The sequence below is a fragment of the Pteropus vampyrus genome, unplaced genomic scaffold (assembly GCF_000151845.1).
Source record: "Pteropus vampyrus isolate Shadow unplaced genomic scaffold, Pvam_2.0 Scaffold199, whole genome shotgun sequence".
NCBI lineage: Eukaryota > Metazoa > Chordata > Mammalia > Chiroptera > Pteropodidae > Pteropus > Pteropus vampyrus.
In genome coordinates this window covers 2,773,663-2,797,235 of record NW_011888980.1, presented here as the reverse complement: position 1 = coordinate 2,797,235, position 23,573 = coordinate 2,773,663, and the positions used below count along the sequence as shown (strand labels likewise).

Genomic DNA, 23,573 nt, shown 5'->3' with positions numbered 1-23,573 from the left:
GTGGAGGAGATAAGTAATTACATACCTGTAATTAATTATGAGAGCTATGCAGGGAAATAAGGTTCTGAACCAGAAAATAAGGAATCTGCAGATGCAGGAGTCATGAAAGCCCCTTTGAAGTGATAACATTTAGGCTGAGCTCTAAAAGATAAAAGGGTAAGGATAGTGAAAGGGTTAAAAGAGTGTCTCGAGAACAGAGAACAGCATTTGCAAACACCCTGAATCAATAAGGAGCTTGACTTGTTCAAAGAGCTAAAGGAAGGATTGTATAGCTGTGGTAAAGGAACCAGGAGAAGGAAGAGTATAAGATTAGGGCAGAGAAGTAGGTTGGGGCTCAACATACAGGACACTGTAGGCCATGGTAAAAAATTTCATTTGACCTAAGAGCACTAAGAATCCTTTGAGAGTTTTAAGGAGGGCTATGACTAGATCTAATTCATGATTTTAAATGGAGCAAGGATTGGAGAAAGGCAAGACTAAAGTGGAGACCGAGTAAGCGATCTGTTGAAGTAGTCTTAAGAGTGAGAGAGATTATTGTTTACAGTTAGACACCGTCTAGCCACAACTTTGAGATTTGCAGAGAGGCTAATTATCTCAGGAATTAGTTAATCAGGAGTTAACTGTGTAGTAGATTCCTTTTGCCTGCACTCATCCTTGTTTGGTGCTCATTTCTCTGTCCCTGACTGACGTGCGCACGGCATAACGATTAATTTCTTTACTCTGGAAACAATGTGCTTTCTAATTTGGAAAAGCAGTTTGAATAACTTCAGATAACTATGTGTTATCTCAGTGAAGCAGAAGTACTTATAGATTATTTGATGTATTTATCAATTTATTTTTCTAGATGTCTCAACCAGATGTTCTCTTACTCGTTCAGGAATGTTTAAAGAACAGTGGTAAGGCCAAATTCTTTCCACACTTTGCTCTTAAGTGTTTGTTTTGTCTATATTTTGAATATATCATTTCCAAAACTTTGGAGATAGGAAGTCATGTTTTTTAAATTATTTTTATGGATAATATCCAAATGAAAACCAAAGTGAATGCCCATGAACTATTAGCAAGTTAGAGTCCTGTTAGTTGTTCTATTATGCAGAATAACCATTTTGTAAGTAAAGCTTTTAGCTTGGTGGCAGTATCACAGTTTATAAAGATTGAATGAGTCCCAGACCAAGAATAAAAAGACACAATATGTAAACTTTATTCTTGAGGGTAAGACAAAAGGGTGATATACTTTATTCAATGGTTTAAATTAATACTTTACAAATGGTAAATAGGTATGTGACCCAACCCTGATTAATGAATCAACAAATGGTTGTTCCTGGTCAATTTGTCAGTTGTCCAGGTAATGCCCAGCTTGGGGCTTTATTTATGGCTTTTTATGCTTTCCATAGGCCTCATCAGACTGCCTTATCTCTTGAATTAGTCTTTCTCATTCTTCTTGTTGAATTAAGTATATAAACATATTTTCTTCCTTTAGTCAGTATGTTGTTTGACCACAAATATTTTAGTAGCTTTGGAAGTGATTTTCTCTGGATGTTTTCTCCGTATTTCTAATTGTTAGTCATATAACATTTAAATATTCTGATTGAATAATGTAGTCATTTTTAATCATGCATTAGTTTTCAAAATAAGTGTTTTAATGTGATTACTTGATTCTTGAATATACTACTTTTTTCCTTTTCAAGTCATCTCAGTTTTATTTAGTAATGGTCTTTAAAAAGGCCGAACAAATAAGCCACAATAGGTACTTGTACTTTATCTAGTTCTGTTTTTAAACAAAGGTTTAATTGACCTACTTAATATTTTTTTCTTCTTTCCTCAGATTCTTTTACTGATGTTGATGCAGATTTCCATGCTAGGGTGCCAGTGGTGGTATGCAAAGAAAAGCAAAGGTCTGTTTTTTTAAGCTACTTATATATTAAATATCAACTTGCCAAAGCACATGTATTTCACTAAATCTTAATGTCCAACTTCTAGAATGATAAATTCTTTATGTGGTTAATTTCACACACTTACTAGCATTCTTCCTATCCTTTTGGTAATTGATGCAAAAGAAAACAGTATTTTAATAAAAGAATAAAAGGAAAAAATATAGGAAGAAAGCATTTTGACCCATTTCAACTTGGTAAAAAAACAACTTTATCAAATAGTTACTTGCTCTAATCACCTTTATAAATTGTCATCCTTCTTAGCATTTTTAGCAGTGCTAAATAATAAATAAATAATAAATAAAGACTTCACTCATTTATCTCTTCCTCTATCTGGAAGTATTACCATCAACACTATATATGGGTGGTTTATAGGCTCTAATGATTCTTCCATCTTGGGCAGATTCTTTCGTCTCTTGGGAAAACTCTTTTACAAACAATTTACAGTATTTTCCTTATTTTCATTTCCTTAAAATAGTTTTAGTATATGAAAACAAAGTTTTAGTTTAAAAAAATAAAATTTACTTAGAAAATAGCTTTTGTATCTTTTAAATCCAGTTTCTTAAATGACCCATAAAGATTTCGTGAGTTTTTTTACTTTATTTTCATTTTTAAGATATTTATTATTAGTATAAAATTAGTTATTGTTGGCATAAAATGTACTTGATACCTATGTAACATTTTTTATCTTTGTCTTTTTCCTTCTTACCTTTACCCATACCCTCAACAGTGGTCTTCTTTGTAAAGTGAGTGCAGGAAATGAAAATGCTTGTCTGACAACAAATCATTTAACTTCCCTTGGAAAACTAGAATCAAAGCTGGTTCCTTTGGTGATTGCATTTAGGTACTGGGCAAAGGTAGGTTTTGAGTTCCTTAAATGCATGAATACATTCTGTGTATGATGTATAAACAATGTGCTTTGATTTTTACATGGTTAATCTTAAACATTTGGATACATATTTATAGACATCAAGAGAGTAGGCATCTGAGTATTGGAACAAATTTTAAGGTGCACCAAAAGGGAAATTTAGTGTTTATTTTTCACTTAAACAGTATTGCCCAAAAGATCAAAATGATTTATAGTGCTTATTAAAAATAAGATTTGTGGGTCAAATCCTAGAAGATATGGCCGAAGAATTTACATTTTAACTAGTTTCCTGAGGTGATTCTTAGGCACAAGAAAGTTTGAGATAAAGCTCCATTTCCAATAATATACTCAGAGACTCCAAAACTGAAAGCTGCAGTCTGGTCTTCCATTTCCATAACGTAACTATAGCATCCTAATTGAAATGCTCTATGAAATGTTTATTAGAGCATTTAACATTGCCCCGAAATGTAAGATCCCATTGTGATTATAAAATTGAGATTCTGCGTAGGTGCTTAATGGAGAAAAACCAAAGCTTTACTAATTTAAATATAACAGTAACAATACATAGTTCCCGTTGCTTGAGTTCAGGATGAACAGAAAATGAGTGCTCCCCTCTCATCTGGGGGAATTGATAGTTACAATATTCCATTCTTTGAAAGCTTCTTCCTGCTTTATCACTAAGTAGGCCATGCTTATTAGTTGTTTCTGTTACCGCTAATGAATTTGCCCATATTTTATCCCCTAATTACCTATTTGGTCAAAGGATGCATTTTCAAGGCAGGTTAGGCTGAAGGGCCCATTAAACTGAGCAAAGCCAGTTGGAATCAAATCATCATTTTGACTTTATTAATGAGTGCTTTACCCAAGTGAATGGATTTACAATGGATGTCAAAATATGAAACAAATATTTTAGGGCCTTTCATGAGTAAGTTTGGTTAACAAGATTAAAAATTTGAAATTGAAGCTGTTAAAATCACAATATGTGGTTGCTCCAAAAACATTAAGGAAATTTTACATTTTGTCACTGCTGTGTTCTGTTTGAGGAGTAAATCATATAATACAAGGAAATGAAGTTACAGATTTTAGACCAAATTGCGTAAATGACGAAGTTGGTACAAAAGAATGCTTGTCCTCTTTTCTCTTGTTTGTAGCTTTGCAGTATAGATCGTCCTGAAGAAGGAGGTTTGCCACCTTATGTGTTTGCCCTGATGACCGTTTTCTTTCTTCAACAAAGGAAAGAACCCCTTCTGCCTGTTTATCTAGGATCATGGGTATGAAAGTTTTTTGCTTATTGATCTATTATTTTATTACAGGGCCACAATCCCTTATGCATAATTTCAAAATCTAAAAACCTAACCAGAGCTGACATGAATTTATTTATCCTACTAGTGTGGGTATTCATACCTTTCATTGCCACAATATTAATGTATTTGTTTACAAGACGCTGCCCTGTGTTTTTCTAAATTGAAAAAAAGAACTCATTTTGCAAAACACATATGATCCTGAGGACTTCAGACAGAGAATGTGTACCTGTATTAAATTTGTCATTTGGTACACACTTTCTTTGGGTACAGTTTATAATTCGATACTTGAATTTACTGTTATCACCACATAGACTGTAGGAAGCATTTGGTTCACTAAAACTTCCTGTTCCTAGTCTTATATAAAGTTCTTTTCTTCCCCATTCCCAGCGAAATGAAAGAAAATACATGTTGAGTTTTGGAGGTTGCTACCTATACCACAAGACACAGAACTTAGTCAAGTCTTGAATAATACTTTGGTATTGTCTTTAAAATGAATTTGACCTCAGTATTATGACCACTCTTTCTTTCCACATAAAGTTCAGGTGATTTGTTCATATAATAAGATTTAAGAATAAGCCATCTCATAGTGAAAATGATGTTACTCTTATCCTCTTGGATACCTCACTTTTAATCCCTGGGTGTTTTAGCTTATAAAATCATATGTGTACACTTATTTTATAGAAAGTCTATTTGGTGATAAGAGAACTTTGGCCCGTTGGGTATTTTAACTACCTTTCTTTTAACTATGTGCAAGATTCTCATTACTTACCATGTTAACTGGGTAACAGCAAAAAAATATTATAGGGAATTTTTTCTTAATACTTAATAAATTGAGAATTAAGCAGCACCTTTATGTGCCAAGCCCTAGGAATAAAGACTAAAGCAGAATAAGCCCCTTACAAACTCTGTCCTGGCATAAGGGATTGCAGTCTGCTGTGTGTCTCAGTTGCCTAAAGGGAGCTCTCTTTGTGTTTGTGGTATTGAAATAAAAGAATTGAGGGCCTTAAGAAGGTATCTCTGTTAGACTGCTTTCCCAGGAGAAAGAGTGAGAGAACAGTCAAGCATTAATTGGTAACACTTTCTGTCAGACCCAAGTAGAAGTCTGTGACAGTCTGAATGACTTTCCCGATGAAACAATTTCCAGTTTCTTCCAATTAAGCAATGAATTAAGCAGTTCATTGGGGGAAGGGAAAGTCTTTTCAACAGTTGATGCTGGAAAACCAGATATCCATAAGGAAAAAAGTAGACATCAAACTTTTGTATTACAACATACCCCCAAATTAACTCAAAATGAATCAAAGACATAAATGTAATAGTTAAAATTATTAAACTCCCAGAGGAAAGCCTAGGAGAAAAATCTTTACAGCCTGGGTATAGACAAGACTTTCTTAGGTAGAACACTAAAAGCACAAACCATATCAGTAGAGAAAAATATTGATAAACTCTTCTAGAACTTTTATTCTTCAAAAACCATCAGGAAATCAAAACTGTAAGCCACAGAATTGAAAAAAATATATTGAATACATATATGTAATGAACAGTCACTGCAACTCGTGTTTTCTGGAGTGTTTTCTGTAGGAGAATGGTTGATTATTTCAGTTAGCAAATTTTTACTGAGCATTTTACTTGCGTCGGGCACTATTCTAGATACTAAAGTTAGGAGCAGTGAACAAAACAACATTCTCATCCTCGAGTTTGTATATCTAATGCAGTGAGAAAAATAAATTAGTACATATCCAGTGGCGGTAAATCCTCTGAGGAAAAATAAACCAGGGAAAGAAGGACAGAAAGTGAATGGAGAGGAGCTGTGAGAGCCCAGGCTGCAGACCAGTACCAGTCCGTGGTCTGTTAAGAACCGGCCACACAGGAGATGAGTGGTAGGTGAACAGGGGAAGCTTCATCTGTGTTTGCAGCCGCTCCCCATCACCACCTCAGCTCCACCTCAGATCATCAGGCATTAGATTCTCATAGGAACACTGGTCCCTGGTGCCAAAAAAGTTGGGGACTGCTGATTGAGAGGAAAAGATACTTGAGCAGGTCCCGAATGCAGTGAGGGAGAATGGGCTGATTGTTTGTGGCGAGTAGCGGGGTGGAGGGAGTGGTTCCAGGTAGAGGGAGTAGCAGATGTTAGCTCTGACCCAGGAAGATAGAGAAGATGGGTCAGAGAAGTAGCAAAAGACTAGATTACATGGGCCTTCTCTAGGCCCTGGAAAGGACTGTGAATTTCATCCTGAGTAAGAAGGAAACCATCATAATCAGGGGAGTGACATGATATCTTTTGTTTTAGAAGGATTACTCTGCTAAACCCAAGAAGCAGTCCATTTGATAGGAAAATATATTTGAGAAATGATACCACATTCATACCTCACCACACAACTCATTATATACATTAACCTTTTTAATGGGTGTGATAAGTCCCATTGTACAATAAAGAAACCTGTTTAGGTTTTTTCCACATTTTTTAGACCTTTTGAGCTCAGACTAATTTTTAGCCATTTGCTTCTCAACAGTATCAGTAGAAATAATTTCTTATGTTTACTGAGCTTTTACTACATGCCATATCCTATACCTGAATCCTTTATGTCCATTATTTCATGTCACAACTATTCCATGAAGGAGGTTTTAGTGTTATCCCTTTTTACAAAAACCTAAGGCCTAAAGAAAGTAAGTACCTTACTGAAGGTCTCAGCTAGTACATGAGGGTGCTGAGATGATCATCCCCGGCAGTTTTACTATAGGAGCCATGGCCTTAGGCCTCGGCTGTGTTACCTTCTAATAGAGTTGTATCACAAAAATCACCATTTCTTTTGCAAATCAAAGCTTTTTTTCATAAACAATAACTTTTATATTTTCAATGAACTAAAGTATCTTTTCATTTCAAGATTAATATGTTCTGACTGGTATAAAATGGTTTCTACTTTATAATAATGTATGTCTAATTTTTCTTAGATTGAAGGATTCTCACTAAACAAACTGGGCAACTTCAGCCTTAAAGACATTGAGAAAGACATTGTGGTCTGGGAATACACTGATAATGCTGCAGCAGGTGCAGACACAGCAAAAGAGGAGGCACCAAAAGAAGTACCTGTTAAAAGGGGACAGGTCTGTTCCCTCTCATTTCTAATTTTACTGTCTAATTTCAATTCAGTTATCAATTGTAGAGTTTATGAGTTAATGAGTTCTCCTTTTTCCTCAACTATCTTAACTGTTTCATGGATGTTTTATTTTCTGGTCTGTTCAGTCCTTTGAATAGTAATGAGAAAGGGTAAAATTCAGATCATTAGATGCACAGTTATTTATGTCGTTCTTCTATGTACAGGGTCCTGTGAAAGAAACAGAATTCAAAGATAAATTCCTCTGTCCTCAAAGAGCATAGGTCTTAGATGGTATTATGAGGTTTAAATATATGAAAAGCTAACCTCAAATTACTAAAATAACAATAAGTATACGGTTTAATGAACTTGTCCCCATTCATACCATTAGAGGTAGGCCAGGGAATTTATGCACTAGGAAGGAATTGCCATTTGAATTTCAAACAAAAATTCTGAGCAGTGTAATTATATTAGTAATAAGAATAGAATTCTGCCCCAAATTGGTCAATGGTCCCTGCTCCCACAATTTTCTTTATAACCCTTTGGAGTGAAATGACAATAACATCCACAAAATACTTCTGAGACCAGGATTTTAATCCCAGCTCTACACAAATAAGTCATGTCACTCTTCTAGTTTGTGCCTAAAATGAGAAGATAGTGTCGAATCACAGGTTTTCCAGTGTGTTTTCTAGAATCCTTGAGGGTAGAAGAGGGAGGTGGTGTGGTACCTCTCTACCCCTACTGCCACCAGAACAGCACCACTTTTGTCTGTTTTCTATTTCGAGTTCCAGTAATGGATAAGAGCACAGGCTGTAGCAGAGCACAGGCTACTGCCAATATGTGAATTTGTATCCCAGCTCTCCCACTTCCTAGCTTATGTATCCTTTGGCAAGTGACTTAATCTTTCTGTGCCCCAGTTTCCTCACCTATAAATGGGGGATGATATTGGTACCCTCTCATAGGGTCATTGATTTATAGAATGCTTAACTCAGTGCCGAAAAAGAAAGTGTTCTCTACTTTAAAAAAACAGAAACAATAACCAAAAAAACAGCTTAAGTGCCACTAATCTAGATAGGTCAAAGGTCTCTAAAGTCCCATGTTATGGTATTATCAAGTCCTTTCAGTGAGATGCTTAAAATCTCTTAGTAATGTTTGAATATGGCTTATGGATAAAGAGGTGAAATTAAATAGGCTTTCAATTTCTGGGGGTTTCTTTGTGTCCTAAACAATAGCATTTGGGACCTAGACAACTTGCATTTCAATCAGTTCTGCTTTGTAAATCCACCCAATGACTTTGTCTTATCTGACAGAACCTTTGTGGTTGAGATTTAGTGATTAATACAACACCATACCATTTGTTTTGAGGCTCAATATAATATAAAGTGCAATTGGAAACAAATTTGTATGTCTTAAAAGAAAAAGCTATTGCTGTAAGTCCAATTAATCATGCCACTTCTGAAATTCAGTGAGATCTAGACACTGTTGAAAATGCATGGTATGGTGAAAGAGCATTGTACTGGGATGGGAGACCTTATTCTCCTGCCACTGGCAAGCAGTGGGACCTTTGACAAGTCACGTAAACTCTTTGAGCTTCAGTTCTTCTCTTGTAATATATGGCATTTGAACTAGATTACCTCTTAAGAGCATCTTACAGTTGTGACATTATGTTTCAATGATAAATGGATTTCTTGTACTTAAAAGATAATACCTAAGTTGAAAAAAAAAAAAAAAAAAAACAGAGCAACCGAGTCTGCTAGATGCTTTCCCTTGTTTCTGATTTAATCCTCATAACTATCCTGTGTTATAGGTGGTATCATCCCTACTCTGCAGATAATGATAGCGACCATTTTTTGAACATGTGTACCAGGCACTGTGCTAAGCTCTTTACAGACACTCTCTCACTCAGTCCTCCCAACAACCCTCTGAGGTGGGTACTTTGATCCCCATTATTCAGATGAGGAAACTGAGGCTTAGACAGCTTATATACCTTGACCAGGATCATACACAGCTAGTACATGGTAGAGTTGGATTTCAGACCTAAGTGTATCCCATTCCAAAGCCAGTTCTCTTAGCCATTGTATTATACTGCCAACTGAGAATGAAGAAGCTAAGTTACAGCAGTTTAGAATTATGAATGGCAGAATTAGTATTGGACCTGTTTTGGTTTTTTTTTTTCTATTCTAAGTCCTGTGGACTTTCTAATATATTACATCACAGTATGTTCCAACTTGTCAAGAGTCTGTGAATGTAAAACTAATATTAATTTCTGATAATCAAGAATTATTTGACTTTCTAATCACTAGCCAATTCAGTGAGCTAGTGCAGCTTCTCAGAGCAAATGAATATTTTTCCTTTTGCTTTGCCTTTAGCTGCCTGCCACCCATTTGTGTAACTGTGTAAAGGCGCCCTCCAGTGGCATAAACAGGGAGAACTCAGTGCTGAGAATAGAAGCCAATGCACAGTTCTCTCCACCTGTCATTAAGACGTCAAAATTAGGAGTGCTGCCTGGTTACATATAACTGCTTGTCTATTCCTATAATGACTAGATTTAAAAGTACTCTTATCCCAGGAGTGCAGTGAAGGGATGTTATTTTCCCACTAGCAAAATAGAACCTCGAATGTGATTTATATAAATAGATTGTCAATTTGTATCTTTGCAAAGGTTTTTTAGATTTTTAAAAATTTGATGCTTGAATGAGCTCTAATTTTTCAGATTATGCTGACATCTGAAATAACCTGTATGTTTTCTCTTTGTTATTAATAGGTATCATTAATATTTGATTTAAAACACCAGCCTTCAGTACCAGTTGGGCAGCTCTGGGTGGAATTGCTTCGATTCTATGCTTTAGAATTTAATTTGGCTGATTTAGTGATAAGTATCCGAGTCAAAGAATTGATATCTCGTGAATCAAAGGATTGGCCCAAAAAGCGCATTGCCATTGAAGGTATCTCAAAATGTTTATCTTTAATTCCTTTTTTTTTAAGGTACCAGTCTAACAGCATGATTTTTATTTCATTCCCTTTTCAGCTCCTACATGTAAGGTAGGCCTAACCCCAAAAGTAAATAAATAGTTAGAATCTTGCATGTGTTACAGTCTCATGGGTCATTCCAGGGAACCAAACTGTTCGTTTTGGGTTTTTAAAGTACAGCATTGAAACATCTTAATTACTTAAGCAACTAAAATAATGGCTGGCTGAGTCCTTGTTTTCTTAGTAAGTTGCTTAACTTAACCCTTAAAAAGTTTTCTCCTGTGATGTGTGAGTCCCCATTTCCTCTTTTACTATTCCCATTTCTGGATTTTTAGATTTAGTCCTTTCATGGATTGTTGTTGATGTTGTTTAGATTTACAAAGGTTGAGGAAAATACTTCTTCTCATGAAAAATAACACTTGGTTGGATTCCTCACCGTAGAAAGGGTAGTTAGTTTTAGAATATCTGCAATAACATTTAGAACTTATTCATAAAAAGCACTCTTTCTAGGGAAGGCTCATGTAACAAACCACTGTATAAAAGACACACTGATGTGCCTCATAGACATCATTAAATGGACTAGCTCTTCTCATCTTTTCAAAGTCAGAAGGTTGAAACTCCACTAGAAATCTTAATTCTCCTCCTTCAAATAATTTAAAGAACCTCCTAAATGGAATTCTCTTATTTTTGCTTGATTTTTTTTTCAAGCTTTATATTGCATAAGAAGGTTTTTTTTTTTTTTTTTTTTTTTTTGCATTTTGCATTTTGCATAAATTCTGTGTGCAGTCTTGGGGATCTCACATTTTTAAACCCTCCCCTGCAGTTTCTCTGGCTCAGCTCTTCTGGCCAATTGCCTAACCTGCTGGAGTTCTAGGGGAGGAGAAAAGATTGAGAGAAGTGGTGTCTCCTCCTGGTGCCTCCCTCTCGCCCCTGAATTCAGTCCAGCCAGTTCAGTGATGGGGCTTTCCAGGGCAGAAGAGTGGAGGTAAGCTCTACAAACCACAGGGCCTGGCTGAGTGGGGAGGCAGAGCACTCAGCAGAGCCTGGCGGGAAGCCCTCACTTCCCCAGGGCACATGAGCCACATTGGTGACATCTTTCTTACCTCCACAGTCACAGAACAAAATAGGGAAGGGGTACTGGTTCTGAACAGAATGGGTTCTCCTCATAGAGCAGACATTTAAGAAAACATTTCTTTTTGTTCTTAAACTGTGTCTTCTTACTCTGTACTCCCAGTTTTTTAAAAGCATATATAAGATACGTACTAATTTTGCGGTCTATTTGTTGTCTTATTAATAGCAGGCTACTTTTTAAAACTTGAAATACAAGTGAATGCAGTAGTGGTTTTTTTTTTTTCGTTGCAGATCCCTACTCTGTTAAAAGGAATGTGGCAAGGACCTTAAATAATCAACCCGTGTTTGAATATATACTTCATTGTTTAAGGACAACGTATAAATATTTTGCTCTCCCACACAGAATTACAAAATCCAGCCTTCCAAAGCCTCTGGGTACTGTTACTTGTATTTCGGAACATTCTAAAGAAGTAGCAAAGCATGACCCAGATGTACAAGCAAAAAATGATAAACTCAAAAACTCAGTTTCGGCTCAAGATCCTGGTGCTGCCATCTCAGCTGCAAACACCTGCAAGGTACAGCCACTTACTCTTAAAGAGACTGCTGAAAGCTTTGGAAGCCCACCAATGGAGGAAACAGGAAACACACATGGGAGGAAACTGGAAAACTCAGACTGTATCAAGGCAGAGGTCAGTTGTGACGATCTTGAGAACGGTAAAGTACACCATCAAGAAACAGGGAGTAAAATTGAGAAAGAAAAAATTGGAGGGGAGGGCAAGCATCCTTTGACTACTGATGATCAAGACTTAAGCAGTAGCAAATGTGGAGAGCTTGTTGTCTCCGGTAGCACACAAAATACTGAGACAGACAGCAGTTTGGATTTAGAAGGCTTCCAAAATCCTACCGCTAGAGAATGTGATGGATTTTCTACTTTAGATAACAAGGCTGTTGTTGATGTTGAAAGCTTAGAAGGTACTGATGAACTAGAAGAAACTCTAAGTCACTTTGCCCCCTCAAGACAGGGCCAGACATCAGGAGTCATTCACTCTGATGAAGAAGATGAGGACGAGGACCCTGGGCTCTCTGTTACTCGAAGGGAAGACGAGGATGACATTGATAATGCAGATGAGTTAGACAACGCCTGCACTGCATCAGGGGATGAGGGTGCCCTGTCTGAAGAGGATGAGGAAGTAGGGGCGTCTGCAGAGTATGAAGACTTGAAAGAATGTGGAAAAGATGTGGATGGAACTCTACTAATGGAACTTAATAAAATCAGTCTTAAGGAAGAAAATGTATGTGAGAAAAATTTAACTGTGGGTTCGTCTGATTTTTTCTATGAATTTAGTAAACTCATCTTCACCAAAGGCAAGGTAGGTAATCAATGCCCCTCCTAGACATAGAACTGGGAGACCTAAAACAGTCGTAAAGCGTGTGATTTCAATTGCATGGGCTAGAACAGGGCTTTCCCCCGTTTTGGTAGTGTTTAACGAGTTGTTCTTTCACTCTAATACAACCACTTGGTCCACTTTCCTCCTTAGACTCATGAGAATTTGCATAGTAGAAAGGGAATGCTGTTGGTAAGGAAAATAACTGCCTTTTCCTCCTGACTATGTCATCAGGACGCCCCCATCTTGGATAGTTTTGCCATGGCTGCACATTATATTTTCATTCCTTTGGAAAGTGAAGAGTCGATTGTACTTTTAAAAAAAGGTTTATGTCCCCTTTTTGGCAAATAAAGTTTATCTTACATCTCGTTTTACTTTACCATCTTCCTGCAGTCTCCTACTGTAGTGTGCAGTTTATGCAAAAGAGAGGGTCATCTAAAGAAAGATTGTCCTGAAGACTTCAAAAGAATTCAGCTGGAACCTTTGCCACCATTAACACCCAAGTTTTCAAATATTCTAGATCAAGTTTGCATCCAGTGTTATAGTAAGTTATTAACATTTCTTTTAATTTGTTGAAATAATACATTTAAGTTTTCTCGAGTCATCTGAGTCACCAACCTGTTAGCTCCATTATAGGGACTAAGTCTCTTCCATTCTCCATTGTATCCAGTGTTCCTTGGATACTGTTCCATTTGGGACGTGCAGTAAATAATAGTTAAAGAAAGACAGGGAGGGAGGATCTTTTAAGTCTTAAGATTAGAGTACTGTCATTTCTCAACTGGTGTTTCTTGAAATGTTTTTCTAGGTACAGTTAGTATTTCAGGAAAAGTATTCCACAAGTCAAGTAGGGAATAATTCTCTCTACTGCTCCACCTCCCTTAGATATTCACAGAGCATAATAACATAGTAAAGCCTGAGAAATGTTATGGTAAAGAATTGGTTAAACTCTTTAATCCAACATTTTCAAAATTTGAGCATAGAATAGTTTCAGTTAACCCAATTTAATAGCCTACTGAACGGCCCTTTAAGAAGCATCAGTTTTGGGAAGCATTGATATACAGAAGTTTAAAGTTTTACAAAGAAAAATCATGTAAAGGAGAGGCATGCAACTGCTTTAGAGTGGAAGAACTTGAGACATCACATTGCTACATTTTAATATGTCCGTCTATGCTAGAAGACACTTGTTCTTAACCAGTGATTTATTTTTTAAACCTTTTTGGAAGTTGTAAGCTATGAAAGGGTTCTTCCTAGAAAAAAATATATATGCACATGCTCTCAAACTTTTATAGTCAAACCTTGAGAGAGTTTCCTGAAGGCTGACCTTATAGAGCCTTGGGTCTCTGTGAAAGCCAGTACCAAAACCCTTGTTCAGATTAGTTTCCATTTCAGAAGCACTTCTTGGTGCTAGAATCTTTTTTTTTCTTTTTAAGGCATCCTCTTTATTGCTTATGCTGTCTAATGAAAAGACACAAAATTTGAGGTTTTTTTCCTTAAACCTATTAGGTTTTACTTTATTAAAATTTAGTTTTTCAGAGAATGTGAACAATCTTTGTTTCTGAATGTTTCTATTTTAAACAGAGGATTTTTCTCCAACTATTGTAGAAGATCAGGCTCGCGAACATATTCGGCAGAACCTAGAAAATTTCATAAGACAGGAGTTTCCAGGTAAATAATTTTTTACCTTTAAGTAAAGAAAGGTAGTGTGACTTTTCTTCAGAATGTGTACTTGTGTTACAAACATGTTATTTTTGAGAAAAAGGTGATCTTGCAGAGATGGGGACAGGCCTTCAGTTTTGTGATATACCTAGGATGGATGGTCTTTGGTCTGCCCAGTCCTTGTTTGCCAACTGAGAAGACAGCTGCAGTGTATGATTTCTCTTAGCAGATTCACAAGTGAATTTCATTTAGTATTAGAATCAAAGTTCATGCCTCTAAAATGTGAATTTATTTAGAAAATAGTAAGCTCACAATATTAAGTATGTTGAGGTGATCCACATTTTTCTTGAAGTATCCTTACATTTCAGAATAAAGTGGCACCTGGTATTCTTTCATGCCATATATGTTTTTATTTAAAGTAAATTTTGAGAAAAGGTAACAAATGATTGGTTAATAAGAATATAATAATAATGAGATTAATATAGGATAGTTAACTGGGCATTTGGATTCATAAGAGGGCTGTTTTAATCTGAAAATTAAATATACTCAGGTAATTAGTTATTATTTTTCATATATCCCTAACAGGAACTAAATTGAGCTTGTTTGGCTCCTCCAAAAATGGATTTGGGTTCAAACAGAGTGACCTTGACGTCTGTATGACAATTAATGGACTTGAAACTGCTGAGGTACCGTGACTACATAAACTTCCATTTGCTATGGCAGTGTGATTTGACAACCTTGACTGACAGTACAGCTGGGTATTTTCCAAATTTATCAGGGCATATCATATGGAGTATGCTATTTGGCACAATCTATGTGGACAAATACAGTAACAAATTTAGAGGTGAATGTGAGGAGTAGAAAGCCTTGTGCTTTCAACTTGTAGTACAAAGTAGATGTGAAAGTGACACCTGGAAATTCTAAAAAAGCTAAACCATGCTCTCCAATTGTCCCATTAACATGGCCACTAGGCCGACTTAGATGCATACACCTACATAAGTTTCTCTGAAAAGTTTGTTAGCTGCAGGCAATGAGATAATAGTGATGAGTGCTAACTAAACTTACAGTCCAGAGACTTAAATTGAAGACAGACTTGTTTCATCAGTCCTAACATATGTGATTTTTGGTTGATAATCTATAAAATGAAAATAATAATTCTGGTCCTCTCGCCTCAGGAGATTGATATACACATCAGTTTGGATCGTGTATGTGAAGAGTCAATAAACAATGGCCCACAGGCTAAATTTAGTGCACTGCCTGTTTTGTAAATACAGTTTTATTAGAACACAGTCACACCCCTTCATTTATGTATTGTCCACTGCCACTTTCTCTCTATAACTGCATTATTCAGTAGTAGTTATAGACTATGTAGCCCACAAAGCAGAAAAGGTGTCCAGCCCTAATGACTATGAAGGCATTTATAAAATATAAAATACTGGGGAAAGGTATAGCTGAGAAGTACTGAACCCCTACTCTTTAAAAATTTTTAACAGTCCAAATGCTGTATATCCAAAGGAGTAATGGTGCTATTGCTCAAGATATTTTTATGCCTTTTATTAGTTTCAAGTCTTTGTCTTTTGACAATGTTTCTAATTTGGGAAAATAACCAAAAATCATCTAGCCTGACTTCACTGAATAAAGTGGATAAGCAAAATTGGGTCCAATATATAGAATGATCTTATCGTGTATCATCAAGATTGAATTTTTTCATGACTTATAAACTGGTTTTGAAGGTATTTCTACAGTAAAATTTCAGATATAGTCTAGGATGTATATATCCATCAAAAACACTTATATTGAAAAAGATCAACCCAAATATTTTTAAATATGATCTATTTGAAATATTTTATTCACATTAGCTGTACGACTTTTGTATATTGTATTTTTGGCTAGTACTGTGGAGAAATAGTCTGAACTTAGTCACTCTCCATAGCAGTTCATCAGCTCTTAATTAAACTGTAACGAAAGTCTACCCAGAAGGAATTAGGGCACAGACGCTCTATCTTATTTATTCTGGTATATAAGATACTTTTTAGTGACATACTTACCTAGAGGGCAAAAATAGAGATCCTTACTGGTTCAGAGACTTTTCTGGGGGCTCTAATTTCAGCCTTTGTTGAGCCTCCAAAGGCAATTAGTAAGCAGAGTGTATGGGAGGGGGTTATATCCTTAGGAGATTTTCCTATGAATACCAATTAATGCTTGCCAAAAAGGGAAAAATGTGTATAGAATGAGTTGAAATTAATTTTATTATTTCTGAAGGTAATGGAAACTATGTATAACCAGGTTAGGAACCTGTCTTCCATTTTTGATTTAGTAGTTTGTGCTTTTTTTGTTGCAGGGATTAGACTGTGTAAGAACTATCGAAGAATTGGCAAGAGTCCTCAAAAAACATTCAGGTCACTCTATACACTTTTCCTTAAAATATTTTTGTCTTGTTATTAGTGTTTTGTTTTTCATACTTAGAATTTACCAATGCCAATGAAATAGTGGTTTATTTATAACATATTTGTGATATTTGTGTATTTTTGATAATAGTAAGTATTAAATAACTTCTGAGGAGAGAGTGCAAAATTATTGCATAGAGGAGGTTCATGGAAGAGATGGGCTTGTTCTGATCTCAGCTAATGATGGATATGATTTGAAAAGGATAGGAAGACAAGTCATTCTTAAGAGTGAGTAGATATGAACATGAGAATTACTGTAGTATATTTTGGAGGACAATAAGAAGATTGGTACATGTAGAGAGCAGTTTCAAATGGGAACGATTAGGAGATAAGGTAAAGTCTATAGATATTTAGAAGCCACTGAGGTTTCTTCAGGAGAAGAGGAACCCAATAAAAGAAAAACTTAAGCTTTTTAGGCAGCTAGTATAGTCTTTTAGGGAAGGTCTAATTTAAGTAATAGGGCAAAAAGACCTTAACCAAGTGCCAGTGGTCTGAAAAGGAAAAGGATATGAGAGATTCCAAAGGGAAATTTTCTAGATTTGGTAACTACAAGTAGGAAATAAGGATTCAGACTAAAGTCGAGGTGTTTGAAAAATGGGACTGTTTGCAGAAAACACCAGTGTGAGAGTAGTTTGCCATGAAGATAGAATCTTTGTGAGTTAACAGTCCAACAAGAAATTAGAAGTAATGGAGTTGTCAATCAGTATTGAAAAACAAAAGAAAAGTTTTGCATTGAAAGCCTTGAAGAAAGAGAAATAGACCAAGAATAAAACAATTCCAGAGGATCGTTTGAAGAGTTGAAGACTAAGCTTTAATTTCTATGTGTAGAAATTAAGGAAAGACACTAAACAAGGAACCATTGGAATGATGAAATAAGGAATGTGATGATGTGCTGTGAATAAATCCTAGTGGATGACCTTATAAGTGTCATAATGGTTAACACTGTCAAGTTCTAGAATGAGAGGTAGGTAGAGAAAAAGGCTATCTAATTTAGAGGCAGTATAGCAAAGGAGTTGACAGGGGTTCTAGAATCAGACTTTCTGGTTTTAAATCTTGGCTTAGCCACTTGCTGGCTGTGTGATCCCAGAAAGTCATTCAACCTCTTGAGCACTCAGTTCCCCATCTGTAAAGTGACAATAGCAGATTCATTTTTCTGGGTCTGTTTCCTCAACTATTAGGTGAGGGTGAATAGTCTTAGGAAGTCATGTTTGTAAAGAATTTTAAGTACTCGGGAAATAGTAGCCCTTAAAATTACAGCCCTCCTTCTCCATTTCTCCAACCCATTCAATTATAGATGCTCTCAAACATGTCTTGCTGCTTCTCTTCATTCCCGTGCCACTGTGACAGTTCATGCCCAGATCATTTTTCATAATAGTTACCTTGCCTCTATTCCAGGTGCCTCCAGTCCATCCACTGCTGGGGTATTGTCTAAATAGATGTGACCAGTGATTCTCCCCTACTTATACTAGTTCATTGGCTTTTGTTTGCCTCTAAGGATTATTAGCAAAATATATCTTCTCTATTTGGGGTCTTCCAAATTTCTACCTCATCTCCTATTACTTGTTATTCCTTTCTCTCAAATCTGCTCTGTAACCTGTACATGCCATTCCATTTCTGACATCTAACTTCCCATGTGCAGTTTTCCTTGCCTGGTAAATCCCCTCAGCCTCCTCTGTTTTGCCTGTTGTTGTTCCTTTCCAAAGCCTATGCCAGGCAATTTACTTCTGTCCTGTGAAATTGATTCCTTCTTTTTACTATCATAACCTCTATCTCCATGACAAGTAACATTCGCTTTAAGGATTCAGATGATTGCCTCATAGGCTTTTCTCCCTTCATATTAGATAGAGTCCTGTGAAGAGAGTAGGTAGGGCCTTCGTAATCCAGACTCTAGTAGTTTCCTATTTCGGTGTTGAGGAAATTGACAGCCCTACACACAGGCACATGACCCAGTGAGTTCCTAGAGGGCAGTAGTAGCTGCCTTATCGATTCTTGTACTTCACACATGAATGTGTTTAAGAAATGTAAACTTTGCCAGAAGAGTCTTCCCAAGTGTTTGTTGATAACAGAATTCTTTGACTAATCCTAGTGACTACAGTGAAACAAGCCAAAATTAGGTTTACTATTTTCTACTGGAACATTCATATAGGAGCAGCTATATGCCCAGCTGCTGTATTAATGATACTATCTTATTTCCTAATCTAGGTCTGAGAAACATCTTGCCTATTACAACAGCAAAGGTGCCAATTGTAAAGTTCTTCCATTTGAGAAGTGGTCTGGAAGTGGACATCAGTTTGTATAACACATTGGTAAGATATTCTCTAGGCTTTTTCTTTAGGAAGATTTGAAAGAGAATGTATGTCTCTTAATTTACAAAATCTCCAATATAAGCTGTTCATTTCATTTTATTCATTCTTTCAGTAATTATTTATGAGTGCTTGCTGTGTTACTGGCAATTTTCTTAGGCTGGGGATATAACAGAGAATTGAGTTACTGTTAGTGTTCATTTAAAATGAGGTCAGAGCAACAGGTACTTTTTGTTTGGTTTGAACTGTTTTAAATTTGAAGTTTGTGTGTTTGTCTTTGGTCTCCTACTTCAAGACTTTATGGGACTTCTCTGGCTCCTAAGAATATTTGATTTAAATAATCCCAGGTGGGTTGGGAGAATCTTCCATCTACTTAAAGGGAACTGATTATTTTAATAGCCCTTATTTTCTAGGAATGTTCGAACTAAGGAAATATTATTATGGATATCATTAAATCAAATGTCATGTATAATTCTTAATTATTATCTAGTAAGTTAATGAAGCTTGTCTTTGGGGAAAAATGCTTTCAGTCTAAAATGTCTTCATCCTAAAATAAATTACAGTGTAAACCTTTTCAGAATATTCCAGCTTAAAACTTTTTCTTCTAATTGATAGCCTTATAGTATAATTTCCCTTTTAACAGGCCCTTCATAACACAAGGCTTTTATCTGCTTATTCAGCCATTGATCCCAGAGTGAAATATTTGTGCTATACCATGAAAGTATTTACAAAGGTGAGTATGCTTCCTGTTGTGATTTATCAGGTAGTTTCACTGCATCTTCAGACTTTGTAGAAAACATTAAGTCTATATATTTTTTAAAGAACCATACCCATGACAAATTCTTCTTTTAACTACTTGGGAAACCCTACTGAGCAATCTAAAGTTTTGTTGTCTTAAATTTTACATGGTAATATGATCTTGTTTGTGGCTGATTGTTCTACTGCTTTGTTGGGTTCTTTGTTTTGATTTTGGGCTTTTTCTTTGTTTTACTTTATCTTTGATAGTCTTTCGATTGGTCTCATTTGGTTTTGTTGGCATATTTTAGCATTTGAAAATAATTTTTATTAGTACCCTATAGAAGCACCTTACTTTTAACGATAATAGAATAGCTGCAAAACAGAAAACATTGGTGATCTTTGCTTTGTTCCTCGATTTTCTTTCCTTTAGATGTGCGATATTGGTGATGCATCTAGAGGCAGCTTATCGTCATATGCATACACGCTTATGGTGCTATATTTTCTCCAGCAGAGGAATCCACCAGTCATTCCTGTCCTTCAAGAGGTATTAGTAAAAGAAATTGTATTTCTCATCTATAAAGCTGGGTCATCTTTGAGCCCTCTTCCTTCTCAAAAATTCCATGATTCTGTAGTTAAATTTTTAACTGTTTTTCTACAAGTTTTTGTATCAATGCATTAAGTTTGTAATCCATACTAATAGTTTAAAAATTAATTGCAGATATACAAAGGTGAAAAGAAACCTGAAATATTTGTTGATGGCTGGAATATTTATTTTTTTGATCAAATAAATGAACTGGTACGTATTTTAAGAGTAAAGATTTTTTTTTACATCCTTGACTAAAAGTTAGCTATGCTGTAGTGTAGTTGGTCAGCAACTCAGATTATTACTTGTTATATTTATTTATATTATATTAGTAAAAAAATCTAGCATATACAGATGTTTCCTTTGAAAACATTTTTACTAAGCCAGGTGAGTTTTTAGGGACTATTTATATCCATGATTTCTTTAATGCCTTAGTAATTCCAAACAGTTCAGTAACTTTATTCCAAATGAACAGATATTTGCTCTGTGGTTTTGTACAGAGTGTTTGGAAAGACTTTGCGTTATCACCAAGGCTCTTAAAGTTTATTTACAGATTCTTCCACTAACATACATTCTGAGACTTGACATTTAAAACCCTGGGCTCTCCCTATTTCCAGGTCATAGAGTAGAGTTTAATAAACTCATGTAAATGGTATTTTCAATGTGAAAGAAAAGTTATATAAATTATATTTTTTATATATTTAAACTCTAGTTAATTAGAAATAAGTCTAAATTTACTCCGTAAAAATACAGTTGAATATCGATATTAATATTCATGATATCTCTTGTTCCCGTCTATTTCTAGCCCACCTGTTGGCCAGAATATGGAAGAAATACAGAATCTGTTGGGCAGCTCTGGTTGGGACTTCTTCGTTTTTATACAGAGGAATTTGATTTTAAGGAACATGTTATTAGCATCAGAAGAAAAAGTCTGCTTACAACTTTTAAGAAACAGTGGACCTCGAAATACATTGTTATTGAAGGTGCAATTAAAATCAAAACTTAAAGTTGAATAGAATATAGAGTTTGAACTATAAAGGCATTGTTCTTCATCGTCCCAGAACTCTTCCAGGGCAGTCCCTGAGCCACTGATTGGGATGTGCAGCACAGCCATCCCGTTACTGTCTGCATTAGGTAGAGGTGACAGTTTGCAGCCTAAAGATTTATTTTTAAGTGACTGATGCCCCAGTGTGGGGCCTCTCACAAATCTAAAAGTCTTTGGTCACCATGACAAATCTTTTACTATTGTCGAAGACTTACTGGAGAATAAGGAAGGTCACAATAGAGATAAGCCAGCTTCAAGATAAATGGAACTTTAAAAACCTAATTGAGGGTTTGAAGAGTGCTACTACTAGTGAATTTTCAAGATCTTTATTTGCTATTAATGGAAGATTCTGCTATTAGTACCATTTGATGTTTGTAAACTGACTATTTTCAGTTTGTGAAATTTTAATTTTAAAAACAAAAAAATGGAGTTTAAATGCTTATAATGAACTGAGAAATGGCTTAAATATTTTGTTGATTTTAATCTTTAATCCTTTTTTTTAATATTGTCTTATCACCTAAATAATATGTGTTACTCTAGGTTATGCTTTCATCATTACTTCTGCCTAGTGACAGTATTATAATGTGAACATTTGTAAAATGAAATTCAGATCACAATGAGTTATAGATGTGGTTTTAACTTTTTAGTATCTCATATGGCCAAAACATAGAACTTTGTTTTATCCTGTTCCATTGTCTCAGTGGGTTCTCATGGTCTGCCAATTTTTAATGTTTTGCTTTTAATTTTGGAAGCATTATTATCTTTACTTTTCCAATGAGCCATTGGAATAGGCTAAACTTAAAGACTTTTAACTAGCTGTCCTAGAGTTGAGAAATTTTAGTGGTGGTAGTAGCAGTGTTTGTACCTATACAGTAGTTTAAGATTATAGTATCTCTACTACCCCAAGCAAACAACCAAAAATATGTACACATGTACACGCATAAAAATCACGAGAAGAAAGCATGACCAAACAAACCACCAAGGAAGAAAACTTCTCATAGTAATATTTTTTTTTTTTTTAGGCAAGGCAGTCCTTGGTTGACCTCACAGATTTCAAGGACCTTGTCAGCTTACAATCTCTTATTTTTTTATTTTTTTATTTTTTTATTTTTTTACGCCTACAGAACCTGGTCTTCCTAGATGGTCTCCCATTCAAGTACTAACCAGCCCCAACCCTGCTTAGCTTCTGAGATCAGATGGGATCGGGTTTGTTCAGGGTAGCATGGCCTTAGATTCATAGTAAATAAAAGTGTAGGGCTATGCTGAGGGAAGGATCCTATGCTCCGGTACTGTTAGTGAGATACCCTGGTCATCCTACATTGGAATCGTGACAGATAACCAAAAGGGTGCCTCTTTTTGCTTCTTTACTGTTTTTGTATATGTGTGAAATTCTTCATTTTTTCAGCGCAATGATCCCCCAAAAGATTTTATGGCTTCTTTGCTTTCTTGAATAGGTTTTTAGGCATTTATAGGAAATAAATATCTATATATTATGTTTAAATTATGAATTATTTTAAATTACTTATAAAGTAGGTTATTGATTTAGAAAGTGCTTTACACTCATTTATTTTACCAATTTTTTCAGTTTTCACATCTTTGAAATCATCTTTTTCATCATTCTACTAGTTTGTGGGTCATCTAACAAATAATGTTGCAGATCACAACATATATGCACTCAACTAAGATGTTCGAGTGTAGATACTTGTGATTATATGGGAGTTCTTATATGAAGCTTTTACTAGAAATTGAGATCCAAGTAGCCATTGCTTGTGTTATGTTTTAATTTATCTTAAGAGTGCATTTTATGATATCCATGATGAATTATTTTCTAAAGTGATCTTTAAAAAGCTTGTTAGTTGGCAGGAACATTTAGCACTAAAATGTTTTAAATATATTTGTGATCTCTATATGAATCTAACACTAACATCAAGTAATATCAGGTTAATATTAGTCTTCTCCAAACAATATTTTATTCAGAATAAAACAACTCCTCGTAATATGGATGACTTTATAAGGATTCAGATATGAAGCAACACCCTCTTCTGATGGACACTTTTGAGAAAAAAACTTGCCTTAGATTCAAGAATATATATTACTTAGCTGTATAACCTATTTAAAACTCATTAAAAAGGAATTCATTTAATATTTTTATTAATGACTAATTATAGTGGGATTTTTATTTT

The 23,573-nt window shown here is 35.3% G+C and overlaps 1 protein-coding gene and 1 pseudogene across 8 annotated transcripts in view; one reads left to right on the top strand and one right to left on the bottom strand.

Moving 5' to 3' along the window:
• Positions 1 to 23,573, top strand: part of ZCCHC6 (zinc finger CCHC-type containing 6) — a 51,961-nt gene that overhangs the window by 10,446 nt on the left and 17,942 nt on the right. For 7 of the 8 annotated variants that reach the window (XM_011372076.2, XM_023537777.1, XM_011372075.2 and 4 more), the window contains 16 exons: positions 845 to 896; positions 1,823 to 1,892; positions 2,659 to 2,785; positions 3,948 to 4,067; positions 7,050 to 7,202; positions 9,957 to 10,137; positions 11,525 to 12,603; positions 13,012 to 13,162; positions 14,197 to 14,283; positions 14,860 to 14,960; positions 16,616 to 16,673; positions 18,924 to 19,027; positions 19,668 to 19,757; positions 20,193 to 20,306; positions 20,481 to 20,558; positions 21,151 to 21,328. In XM_011372076.2, coding sequence (XP_011370378.1) covers positions 845 to 896; positions 1,823 to 1,892; positions 2,659 to 2,785; positions 3,948 to 4,067; positions 7,050 to 7,202; positions 9,957 to 10,137; positions 11,525 to 12,603; positions 13,012 to 13,162; positions 14,197 to 14,283; positions 14,860 to 14,960; positions 16,616 to 16,673; positions 18,924 to 19,027; positions 19,668 to 19,757; positions 20,193 to 20,306; positions 20,481 to 20,558; positions 21,151 to 21,328 — 2,743 coding nt within the window. The remainder of the gene's footprint in view (positions 1 to 844; positions 897 to 1,822; positions 1,893 to 2,658; positions 2,786 to 3,947; positions 4,068 to 7,049; positions 7,203 to 9,956; positions 10,138 to 11,524; positions 12,604 to 13,011; positions 13,163 to 14,196; positions 14,284 to 14,859; positions 14,961 to 16,615; positions 16,674 to 18,923; positions 19,028 to 19,667; positions 19,758 to 20,192; positions 20,307 to 20,480; positions 20,559 to 21,150; positions 21,329 to 23,573) is intronic. The other variant, XM_023537778.1, reaches the window with a different exon arrangement.
• On the bottom strand, positions 22,506 to 22,624 carry LOC111746732 (annotated as a pseudogene).